Source organism: Antechinus flavipes, chromosome 1 (genome assembly GCF_016432865.1).
Source record: "Antechinus flavipes isolate AdamAnt ecotype Samford, QLD, Australia chromosome 1, AdamAnt_v2, whole genome shotgun sequence".
NCBI lineage: Eukaryota > Metazoa > Chordata > Mammalia > Dasyuromorphia > Dasyuridae > Antechinus > Antechinus flavipes.
The window spans coordinates 7,543,733-7,556,887 of NC_067398.1; the positions used below are offsets into that span (position 1 = coordinate 7,543,733).

General features: G+C 40.4%; 1 protein-coding gene across 2 annotated transcripts in view; it reads right to left on the bottom strand.

Annotated features, from left to right (window-relative positions):
* Positions 1–5,914: 5,914 nt before the first annotated feature.
* The window catches only part of CDK13 (cyclin dependent kinase 13), a 104,968-nt gene continuing 97,727 nt past the window's right edge, over positions 5,915–13,155 (bottom strand). For both annotated transcript variants that reach the window (XM_051978639.1, XM_051978631.1), the window contains exon 15: positions 5,915–9,022. In XM_051978639.1, coding sequence (XP_051834599.1) covers positions 8,184–9,022 — 839 coding nt within the window. In that variant the 3' untranslated portion in view covers positions 5,915–8,183. The remainder of the gene's footprint in view (positions 9,023–13,155) is intronic.

Genomic DNA, 13,155 nt, shown 5'->3' on the forward strand with positions numbered 1-13,155 from the left:
GGGTCATCAAGCCAAAAAAAAGGGAGCAGAGTATAAAATGGAAAAACTAAGAAGGCACCTGTGGGTCCCGATAGGAAGGTTTTAATAGGGGTTGGGAGGTAGAGGAGGAGCCAGCAAAGAATCTTCCAAAGGAGATAGAAAGGCTTTGTCAGAGTTTGGCCTCTCAAGGAAGAACACATTGGACAGCTGGAGAAAGTATTTTAAAAGGAGGTAGGTTTGTAAACAGCAGGGATGGAGCCAGTTAGAAGGGAAAAGGAATGGACAGTCCATGGGCCGAGGTCTTAGAGGCTAAGCTGTACATTGGGATGATCAAGGGACATCGAGATAGTCTTTGGCAGAGGGCAGAACCAGGTTCAGGTTCCCTTCTACTCAGTCATCTGAATTTCCAGAAGCTCAGAACCAACTAATAATGAAATTTAATAATTCTCTCCAATAATAATTGTCACACAGAGACGTGTACAGTTCTCATGTGCATGAGGAGTGTGGATTTTTGCAGCCTTGTGCCATTAGTGATTAGGTAATTGTTCCTGGGAAGGCAGGGAGAGTGGGCCTGTGATGAGTTAGGGGAAAACAAATGAGCAGCCTCTCTAGCAGCAGTAGACGGGCACCTGAGTAGCAGCTTTGTGCCTCAAGGCTTAACCATGAAGACACTGATTCTCTTTTCATCTCCTTTTATTCTTCTGCTGTTGGCTATCGATCATTTAGATAATTGAACAAAGGGAGAGGTTGGTTGGAAAAATGAGCCACAGGCACAAATCTGTCTGTTCTAAGTTCTTAAAGCTTGGCCCTAACCCAGCCAACCGTGCCTCACCCCTCCTCTCCCCGACCTCCAGCACCTCTCTACCCTCAGCTTCCTTTTGTTGGAAGCTTTCTGCAGGGGGCAGAGGTCACATACTCCAAATGCAGATCTGGGGATACCTGACCTTAGAAAGGGGGAGTTCATTTTTAATAATCCTTATTTTTTAATTTTTATCGATAATTCATTATCCAGTATTACCTAAAAATACTAAAACCCATGCAAACTGACTTCCCAAATGCTAGAAGAAAATGATCTGATCTCTTAACAGTCAGTTCCTCAAATCAATATTAATCTGTGCAAAGCTAGTACTTGATTTACAAGAAGCCAGATGTTAATTTTAATTCCCCAAACAAATCATTGAAGGATGCAGTTACATTACTTCCAACTGATCCTACACTGAGGGGAATCAATCTTACCTGAACATGCAGATGCTTCATTCACACACGTCTTCTGGCTTCATCACGCCCCATCCCTTCTCCCAGCTCTCCTTTCCTCCGAGACAGCCACTCCTTTGTCTTTCTCTTCAAGGTTTTCATGTACCCCTTTAGACTGGGAGCTCTTGGAAAGGAGACACCTGTCTTTTACCCTTCTTTGTATTCCCAACATTTAGCCCGGTGCCTGGCACATAATGGGCCCTTAATAAATGCTAGTCGACTTGCTTTAAAAGGCAGAAAAAAACCTTAATAGGAAAAGGGCTCACTCATCTAGAAAACAAAGACATTCCGCATCAAAATTCTTAATGAGATCTTTCCTATAGCTGTATTAAAGATATCTTGAAATAGCTTTATCTCAAAAAGGAAATTGTTTATCTTTAGTTTTTGTTTAGCAATACGTTACATGTCTTTTCAAAAAGAGGGAGAATTACTTATACTAAAAGAGCAAAAAGAAAAGGTGGATTTCTAATATTTGAGATATTTTCCCACCCTTAATTTAATAAAATATCTTAATTAGCTTAATGCTGATGTTTGCAATCCTCAAAAAGAAAGTTGAGCCATGAGAGGATTGACCAGCCTGCAGTTTTTAAATTATAAACCCACATGTCAAAGACTTTAAGCAAGAAACTTGTCTAAATTAACAATTTAGAGCAGAAAAGGGCCCTAGGTGTCATCCTAGTGAAGACAAACAGAACCGTAGGCCGCTAAACCATACATAAGGATTCTTGCGGGCTACAGTTGACTTAGAAAACTACATATTAACTTGATCTTTGTTATACTGCATTTATTTTATTATTTCCCAGTTCATATTTTAATCTAGTTCGGGAAGCAGCCAGGAGTTTGGCAATCACCCCATTTCATCAGGTTAGGAAATTAGCCTCTACAGGTTAAGGAATCTCCCCAAGTCAGTGTATTAATTAGAACAGAAATTCAAAAGCAGGTCCCCTTCTGGAACTCCAAATCCAGCATCCTTTCTGAGAATACATTGCATGCATATTTGCATGTTAACAGTTTGACACACCCTTACAAAGTGGCAGCAGCCCGCAGAAGCCATCCAGTCCAGCTTCCCAACCTTCCAGACAGGAACACTGAGTTCCAGAGAGAAAGGGCCGGGATTTGGAGAGGATTTGAACCTAGATTCTCATTCCAAAGACTGCTCTTTGGAGCTACACTACTGCCCACTGTGCTGCCTGTTAGGAGTGACACAGCCACAGGTGAAGTAAAGAAAAAGTTGCTCTGGCCACAAAGCCGACTTTTTAATGAAGGGCCCAGGAAAGAAATTTTCTCGAAGGGACTGTGGCTGAGTCAGGGGAACAAGCGGGCCTGGGGAGGCAGAGCAGCTGGCTATGTCAATCAGTCAATTCACAAAATACTAATCATGATTTATCATCTGCCACAACCCAAAGATCGAGCCAGTGCAGGACCAGGTTGCTTTTTACTGACAACTGGCTTCATCCTTCACTTTTGGAAATATTTAGCAACTCCCAATTTAGACTCATATATAACTTCCCCAAATAAAACTGTGGTGCAAAGATGTCTTCGAGTTTCAGAATCATTAATCTTCCCTGTTTTTAAGAAGGATCTTGTTTCCTATCCCCCACCAAATTCAAATCTACCCCATGAGCCTCTCTTTTTGGTTCAGTGAGGTTCTTGCCCCTGGGTTTAACACTCCAAGGACAACTCTCTCCTGGGAGGACTTGCCCACTCAGCACCCACACACCCACAGAAGACTGGAAAGGGGAAAGGAAGATGATTGATTTTTCTAATCACAGCACTTTCCCAGCAAATTCTAAATGAGAGACAGTTGGGGGGGGGGGATAGAACCTCAGCTCTAGCTTTGACTCTGCCGTGAATTGATTTTAGGACTTTTTTGCCTATCTTTCTAAGCCTGTTCCTTCACCTGGAAAATGAAGAAGCTATCATCTACTTAGGATCATGTGGAGTTAGTTAGAAGGGACTTGAGAGGCTGGCAAGCCTAACCCCACCTCAGTTTGTACTGGAAGTAATTGAGGCCCAGAGAGAGATGGCCAGTGAGTTTCCTAGTGTCACACAGGTTCTAGGGCAAACCTCTGGCTTTTCAAAGGAGTTAATTGCCATTGATCTTCCTCGAGTTCAGGTCTAACCTTGTGCCTCCACTATGCAAATTCCAGTAGTTCCCTGTTGCTTCGGGGATGAAATAGAAACACTTTGGCTTTTGAAAGCTCATCCTAACTTACTCTTCATTATACTCAATCCCCTTTTCCTCTAATCTGGTCCAGTTGTGCCTCTAGGCTTGGTCCCTACACGATCCATCCCTCATGCCCAGTAGACGCTCCCTCCTTTCGGAGGGGTCAAACCACCTATGTGAAGCTTTTTACCTTTCCCTGCCTAACTGCCGGTGCCCTTCTCTAAACTACTCTGTATTTACTCTGTATAGTTATAGGCCTGAGCTTCACAGGCTATTTCATTTCTGTCTGTCTTTGGAGCCCTAGGGCCTAACACAATGTCTGGCAAACAGTAGTTAGCTCAGAAGGCGCTTATGAATCAGTGTAGAAAGGACCTGGAGAGTGACAGATGTGAAATTAGTGGGTCAAGTCACATCACAAGCATCCTTACTAGACACATAAACAAGATTAAAACAAACTAGAAGGAGAATTCTTGGAAGATTATAATGCAAAAAGAGAAGCATTGATAAAAAATTTTAAGAGATTTAAGTAGCAATCATTCTTTTACCATGATTATTAAGTGAATAGTGGCTGTAAAGGAAAGGTAACTAGTCTGTGGATGTGAAAAGCTGTCTACAAATGCTGCAGTGATGCTGGAATAAAAAATGCATTTTGCCAAGACCTCATCTGGGAAAACAGAACAATCAATGGGTATTCCACTGGCCTGGCCTCTACATTATGGAGCCAAGCCCTCCTTGTGGCTCCGCTTCCTTCAAACTTAGCAATCTGCAGCATCTCCATCCCTACAACCCACACATGCTCAAGTGCAATAATATCTGATTCATGACAAGTACACACTAGGGGGGGGGCGAATCTTATTAAAAGTTTCACAGTAATTATCAGGTTACTCTTAATAAGGGCCTAAACTCTTTTTTTAGGCCCCAGGTCAGGAATTCATGATTATCATCACAATGGATTTATTTTAATCATCTAAACAAACTTTGCAAAGATCTTTTTATTAATCCCTGTCTTAAATCTAGGCTGATGGGTAGAGTCCTGGGCCTGTAGTAACATAGGTAGAATTTTGTCCCTGAATTCAACTCTAAGACAAACCTCTGGCTTTTCAAAGGAGTTGCCATTGATCTTCCTTGAGTTCAGATCTAACCTTGTGCCTCCACTATGCAAATTCCAATGGTTCCCTGTTGCTTCTAGGATGAAATATAAACACTTTGGCTTTTGAAAGCTCATCCTAACTTACTCTTCATTATACTCAATCCCCTTTTCCTCTAGTTTGGTCCAGCTGGTTGTATGAACCTGGTTATATATTTACCTCAGTTTCCTCATCTGTCCATCAAATGAGTTCTGAAGGAGGAAATGACAAATCCTTCCATTTGTCTCTGCCAAGAAAGCCCCAAATGGAGTCACGAAGACTTGGACATAACTAAAAATGATTGAAATTTTAAAAGCTAGCAACCAAAACAGCAAAAAGAATAGTAAATTCTTAGTATTATCAAGCTTGAGGCAGACGTGAAAAATACCTGCTATGTGTATGTTAAATCAGTGTGTGGTTGCTGTTGGTTTTTTCGAGGGGGAGAGAGATAATAAGGAAAGAAAATCACTTCATTTGAGTACTTATACAGGGCCCGAGTGCAATAATTAACTCACCTCCCCAGATATTTGGCACCAGCTACCTCTTCTCCTTTAAAGTCATGTTTATCCTTGAAATAGAAATGATTCTGCATAAGATGGAATTTCATTTTGGGAATGGCCTCAAATGGCAAACCAAAACATTGTATGACTAACTCGCACAAATATGGTTAGAATGTGAAGTGTCTTCTGCAAAATAGGTCAAGAAGAAAAACCTTTTGGGGCAGCTAGATGATGCAGTGGATAGAGCATCAGGAGAACGCGAGTTCAAATCTGTCCTCAGACACTTAACACTTCCTAGCTGTGTGACCCTGGGCAAATCACTTAATCCCAATTGCCTCTGCAAAAAAAAGAATACCTTTCAGTCTTATCCTGGTCAACTGACAAAATAATTCTTGTCTTTCACTTGTTACTTGCTGTTAGATTCACCTGCTTCTTAAGAAACTCACTCATGGGTCCTTTCTCCACATCTAGTTTGCTCAACTCTCCCACCACAGGGACTTGTGCTTACACTGCCCCCTCCCCTCCATGCTTGCATCTCTAGGATAGGGCTGCCACCATATTGGGTTTGAGGGTTACTTTCCAAGAAAGCAGTATTGCATCTAAGAGGCCAAGTCCTAACAAACAGCTCAAGCATCTCCTAAGTAAAAAGGGGCCAGTGACGATGCTTGCCCTACTACATATACCACAGAGCTGTTTTAAGGCTCAAATAAGGTCAGACAGATATATTAAATGTCCCATAAGCCTCAAATTAGCACACATCTGCCGCAGAGAAATGACCGAAATGCTAAAAGTCAGTGTACCAGAGTTCTTTCCTTTCTCCCCCACCATGCCCACAACATGAATAGAGATGCTGACATGTTTGACCAGGAAGAACTATCCAAACACAGTTCAATTTTATATAAAATATTTAATTTTTTTTAAACACAGGCTATTCATGTCACATAAATATCTTCATTTCCAGGTTAGCTGCTCATGGGCAGCAGGATTCTCTAGTGTGACTATGAAGAATAACTTAGATACTGTCATTTATAGCAAAGTCTAAAGCTACCAGACTCACCGTACTCAACTTCAGATACTTGAATACTGTACCTATTTTGCTAATTTTACAGATTTGTTTTCTTCACTCCCTGCAATGTAGTAATTAATTATAAAGTTGTTAGTAACTCAAAGTTCAAATAAAACTTTGGGGTTTTTTCCTTCTACCCCATCCCTCCCTTCCCCCAAAAAAACTCCACCAAAAATTAAAAGTCAACTGATACCAACTCATTTCATAGTTGTGAAATGGAAATTTTTACCACTTACAAAAGTAAAGAATGCGCCTTAAGTTTTAACAGTTATATTCATTTATCAGATTCTTTCCACATGTTGTTTTGATATCATTTTCCATGAAATGGGGTTCAAGTTTTTTTTTTCTTTTTTTTTTTCCCGAAAGTAGAGGGCCTAAGGTTCTAAGGGTGGAAGGAGCATATTTGGAAATAGAAATTACACCTGGAGTGGTTTGGATTCAATAATCTTTCCAATTTAAAACTCCAAATCAAGCATTGAATTCTCATCAGAATATCTGAATGGCACAATTCTAATTTCCAGGGATGACATTTTCTTTTTAGTTATAATGGAACCACTTAGTTATTTACCTTTGGCTACCCTTTTAAATGATGATTCTTTGTGAGCAAAGAGTTAAAATTGGTACCACTTGCAGCTTAAACAAGGATTATTCCATCATTCTCTTCTATTTTACAAAAGAAAAACGATGTTAAAATGAAATAAAATTCCATAAACACTTGGCAGAAGAACTCAGGACAAGTCATGTAAAATTTATCTAGAAGAAGGGGAGTAAAGGGGATCTGTTTTCAGAATGTTTCCCTCTTTTGCCACCTCTGCAATCATTCTGGGCAATGGCTCTCATTAAACCAATGAAATACGTGGAGCAGGCTGACAGGAAATGAATAAATGGCAATTAGGTAAATTCACAATGCTGTTTCTGTCCCTTATCCCATTCTAATAGGACTGTTCTCATTCTGTTATTGACCCTGGCTTTTACTATCATCAACTCTGTTATCCATGGGAATGGGGTTAGCATGGATAACTGAACTTCACAGATAAAATAAAAATCCTCCTTCTCTTTGATGCTTTTAGCCAGATCCCTCATAAAACTCTTTGAGCAGAATTTCTGACAAGGAGCAAAACGTACTGGGAGGCGCTTCATCCTCCTCTCTTGTTCTCGGTCTCACCCTTTTTTAATGGAGGTGGTAATGACTAGGACCCAACCCAAAGGCAGACAGGTGGGCAGGCCAGGGGGAGAAGAATGAGGGGTGATGGGTGGGGGAGGGTGGGCGTTATGTGAATCGAGAGTGGGCACTCTTCTGTTCAGGGCACCAATCTCCTTTTTTTTAAAAAATGGGCTGTAAAGGCTATTGTTTCAAACTTTTAAGCTTACCTGTTAAGGCACTTACTTTCCCTCCCCACCCCAACATATTTTGTATATAAAACCCATTGTTTCATTTTAGTATTTTGCTAGGCTATGCAGTAATTTGGAAATTCAAAAGAAAAATAACATTGACCATTTTTTTTTTTTTTATAAAACTGTTGCATCAAGAGAAAGGTTGTGTTTTATTTTCTGAAATGAGCACAAAGTACACCTTTCACAATCACACTGAAAGCAGGTGCAAAGACTAACAGTGACCTTGGGCTAAAGGTAGCTTTGTAAAAAGAAAAATACCCGATAAATCAGTGCCCTTTCTGATTCTTGGCAAACTTTTTTTTTTTTTTTTACATAAAAGTTGGTCCAAACTTACAAAAAAAAGCACAAATGTGCATAGTTCAGAAGATCTGCAATAGGGTCATAAAATGCTCGTGTCCCCAAGTTTAGCATACACTAATACCTGCGAAAATACAAAATAAAATTGCTAACTAGAATCTGAAGATGTACAGTCAGGAGATCTAGTTTTCAGAACAGCATGAATTTAAGCCAAGGTGGGTTTTTTGTGTGTGAGGTTTTTTTTTTTTTTAAACTATTGTATGCAAGACCCTTTTCCACATAAAAAATAAAGCTGTTGTTGAATTAACATTATTCAAGTCTGTTGGACTGCTGCCTGAAACTGCAGCTAGGAAAAGTCTTTCCAGATAAAAACGATGTGCCTGAGGAAAAACAGATACTCAGTACGGCAACCCTCTGCCTCGCCCTCTGCTTGTAGATGTGCTAATGTGTCCCCTGTATCCTTGGGAATAGCCAGGGCCCTGGGCGGGGGAAGGCCAAGTCTGTCCGTGCAGAAGGCCAGGGCCCACTGGACTCTCCTGCAAATTGCCCCCATAGTTGTAGCTGTGCATCTTGGCTGGCAAAGAGTGAGTGCTCTCAGGCCCAGTGGCAGGGTCACTGCTATTGGCCAGAACTGCAATTGGGCCGTGACTATACTCAAATCTATGGTCCTTATCTCCACTAAACAACATGGAACCAGTGTTGAGGTAAATGTCTCCATACCCAGCTACTGAGCTGGAGAAGGATTCTGAAAAGGCAGGCGGCTGAGGTGGGCCCCCAGAATGAGATGAAGCCGTGCTGTAGGTCTCCAAAGACTGTATATCTGAGTTTCCAATGAAGCTTCGTCTTTCTAGGGCTGGAACGGATCCACTTCCTAAACCGTCATTAACATAAGAGAAAGAAGAGGATGCAAAATTATCCTTGTAGTCTGAACCTGGAACATAGGTATCGCCTGCTTGATAATCCATACTTGTTTCCATTTTGGGCTCATCCTGGGTCTGATGTTGAGCAAGAAGCTGCAACAGAGCAGCCTTCACTCCAGCATGAGGGTCAGTCAATGAAGAACTAGGCGTGGGCACATGCTGGTTTTCTGTCCGATAATCCAGATCTTCTTCAGAAGGGGGCGGTGGCTCGGGGGGTTCTGGGGGGCGCTGGTCTGGAGGCAAGATTCGTGGGCGCTCCGGTTCTGGCGTTAGCTCCAGCATCCTCATCTCTGTGTGTTTGACATGTTCATCTTGCCCTAGGTAAATTGGGGAGGGGAAAAAAATCACATGGTTTCACACCAAACCAAACAACTTGGAATAGTCATTCTATTAGAGGTGTCTAGGGAGTGGGCAGCACAGTGGACAGAGCACTGGACCTAGAGCCAGGAAGACCTGAATTCACATCAGTATCAGACACAAATTACTCAACCTGTCTGACTCATTTTCTTGGTCTATAAAATGAGGGAACTTGTGGGAATTGAATGAATCTCACTGACACTATCTTGTGAGTCAATTCTGGAGCTAGCTCAGCTCCTTTCCTATTCAATCAGGGGCCAAGGCCAACTTCTGTTTTGTGAGACTATTCAGTCATGGAATTGTGAGAACTTTTACTGCATCATTTGAATCTAGCCCCTGTGGCTCAGAAACTGGACCGCCTCTACTGCTACTTAAGAGATTCTTCAATGCTGACCAGAAATACAGCTGGATACAAAGACTGATGCAAGTTGTCTCACAATTACACAGCTCAAGCAGCTCATAGGACCTTATCTGAAAACTGGCCACGTACTGATCAGTCATATTCCTTTGCTTGCATACAGAGACTTGGTGGGACCTCTTTTTCCAATTTTAGGGAAATTCCACCTAGTAACTCTTCCCATTCCCTCTTGGAAAGGCCCTAATCTTTTATCCAATTAGACATCAGATTACTTAGTAATAAATCCTTTTAATTAACTGACCTTATTTGGTTAATTGTTTCTTAAGCTGAGGAGGGGACCTGGCCCTAATTTGTTAGGTAACTGGCATGCACTACTTAATAAATCAATTTACTTGGAAGCTCCAACCTTTGTTTCCTCAGTCATTTCATCTTTCACCCACCACAGCACCTTCCTCTCAGGGTTCTTGTAAAGATTAAATGAGATATTTGTAAAGTGTTTGGCAAACTTTAAAGCACTATATAAGTACTACTTAGTTACTATTACCACCATTATTATATGCTATTTGAAAACAAACATGATAAGAGTTTTAGTTTACCTGAGCCATGAGGATTAGGGGGGGAAATTAATTACTGCTTGCCCTAAGGATTCAACTGTTCTAAACAACTTATAAGCACAGCTTCAAAGTACTGGGGGAAAGGAGGACACCAAAATAGGATTATAAAATATCTGGGAAGGAAAGAAGAAAATTATAATTGATTTACATGTTAAAGCAACAATTATCATCATTTAAAAACATCTGAGGCTCATCTGTTTTTAAGTTTTCTTTGAAAAATGAACGATCAGCACATTTTTGGGGCAGGATGGGAATTAAAAGAAACATACATATTAAAAATAACAGTGGTGTTAGGATTGATATATATGGTATAAATGGCCTAGTACTATTCATGTGCCACTTGAGTCACTGTGATAACTAACTTCTATCTATGCCTGAAAATGAATGTAGAATGATTTCTATAAACATTCCAACTATTTCCACCTCTAAAGTCCTTACGTCTTCATCCCTATTCCCACTAAATGACTTAAGTATGTAAAACTTACCTGGAAATCTAATTTCTGGGAAGCTCAATCATCTCAATATGAGGTGAAGGATTAAGGAAAGCCCTTGAGCAGCAAGCAATAATGAAAAGCACTGAGAAGAGCAAACAACCCCAAACTAGAGGTAAATGGCCTCCTATGGTCAAAAAGGAAAAAGAGCTCCCTCCTCTGGCCAGTGAGGGCTTTAAAAGAAGCCATATTAGCATAAAAGATGAATGACAAGAAACAAGGAAGAAACGGGAGAAAACAGCATCCCAAAGGTGGGAGAAAAAGCCATCAGCAAAGATCAGAAGTAACTTGTGACAATTAGGCAAAATGTAAGAGGAGATTAAGGGACAGAAATAGACAAGAAACAGCAAAAACTGGATCTAGTCTACAAGTATATGGGTAAATACCAGCTGAGGGCTTGCTGCAGACATTAAAGCAAGGTCCATGGATAGATTTCAAGGGTTCATGAATTTGTATTAGGGGATGTGGGGTGTGAATGTCTTTAAATTTTTTTTTTAAATGGCTTTCTTTGTAATCCTATGCATTTTATCTTAAATCTTTAAAAATATTCTAAGAACTGGTCCATAAACTTCATCAGATTTTAAGAACCCTTGGATTGACTACTGAAAAGCCAATTCAAAAATGGCTTTGCCATTTCTGAAGTCATTTAGTACAAGACATATTCATTTCAAGTGTCTCATGGCATTAATGAAGATACAACAATCAGCGCACTAGCCAAATCTGTGGACCCATTTAGTTACAAGAATAATATCACAATTAAGGAAAGGATTATGTTCCAATAACAGAACTGTCCAGAAATGTCATCAGAGGTAGAAAAAAATCTAGAATCTAGAGTTAGAAGGGTGCATTATCCGACAAAAAGGAGGCTCCAAAATTCAATGTAAAACTGGAGAGCTGGCATAGCTTAGTAGACAGAAACTGTTGCGTTGTTTTTGCAGTCATTTAGTGACTTTATTTGGGGGTTGGCAAGGATACAAGAGTGGTTTGTCATTTTGTTTTTCAGTTTGTTTTACAGATGAAGAAACTGAGGCAAACAGGGTCACACAGCTAGGGAGTGTCTGAGGCTGGATTGGAAATTACAAAAAGGGGTCTTCCTAACTCCAGGCCCAGAATTCTATCATCTAGCTGCCAATGAGTAGAAGATCAAGGGCCAAATACCACTTTTGACATGTAGCAGTTGTGAGACTGTGAAAAACTCTCTGAACTTAAGGCCCCTTTCAAATATTTATCTATTATGTTATAAAAGGGCTGTGAATGGGGAGCTCAGAGAATCTGGCAGCAAAGTGAAGGTTAATGGGAAAAGAAGATGATGGGAGAGAGATGAGATGGGGTGAGGAGGTGGGAGGGAGGGAAGAAAAGGCCTGCCAAATAGACTATACACTTGGATACAACAAGCCCCAAATCCTGAGAGAATCTTTCTAGGGCAAGACAGTCTTTTTGTGCACTAGAAACAGAACGTCAGCTGGCAAACCCAATCCCCTAATTTGCCCTCTCTAAAGAAAAGGAAGCAGTTCTGACAGTCCCTACTGGCTAACTCATCCCAATCTATTAACTTACAAAGTCCAGCTTCCTTCCAGGATTCTTCCCTGATGTCCTCAATGTTTTAAGGGTCACTGCATGTGCTCATGCTCTCTCCCTTTTCCCTAGAACAAAATCCTCCCATATCTTCACCTATTGAAATCCTTTTCCTTTCTCAAAATCCCAGCTCAAGTGCCCCTTTCCCTCAATACCATCTTCCCCTAATCACCAGCTAGAAGAACTTTTCTCCTTGCTTGCTTTCCATAAATATAAGCCATATTCTCAATTGTCACACAGAATCATTTATATGTGATATTCAGTATCTTCCTTGGGGAGTTGTATCTGTTGGAACATTTACATGAGGGATTATTGTATCTAACAGGACTTCCTTGGGCCAATTCCTGAGACTTGTGACTTTTTTTTTTTTTTTTTAATCAAATGGGACAATCTCCCTGTCTCAAGTTTTCTGAAAGAGTTTACTTTCCAAAGATCTACTTTTTCCTTTCCTAAAACCTACAGCTCTCTTTCCTTTACATTAAAAATAAATGTGAACTCTTTTCTACAAAAATAACCAAGGGAATCCCAGGCCCAGTTAAAGAGCATTTTTTTTTTTTTTTTGCAAGGGGGGGATGTTGTTGGGATGTCAGAAAGAATGCAGGGCATGCTAATGATTCAATACATTTAACTACAAAATAATGGTTGTCTTGTCTTCCAATGACACAATCTAGTTGGAAGCCAAAAATAGTCTTTCCAACGCTCTTTTTCTATTGGATGCTTTGACCATGTCATTTAAGGTCAAGAACAAACATAGGATGCGATGAGCAAGAGTGATTTCAAAATCATCACTTTTTGGTACAACATGAACAAGAAGCACCAAAAATTTAGCTGCATCTTATTTGCTGTTCCCTACTCTTCACGAATATAAGAAACGTTTACTTACTGCTAGAATCTAAACTATTGAGGCATAGGAGCAAAGTGTGGAAAGAGGCCAGGAACTTATACACATACATATGCATAATTATGCATACACACTGTGAAGGAAGAGTCTGAGGAGCATATTTTCTTAGCCCCCCCTTTTATGTTATTCTCTTGTTTTACACTCATGGTTCACA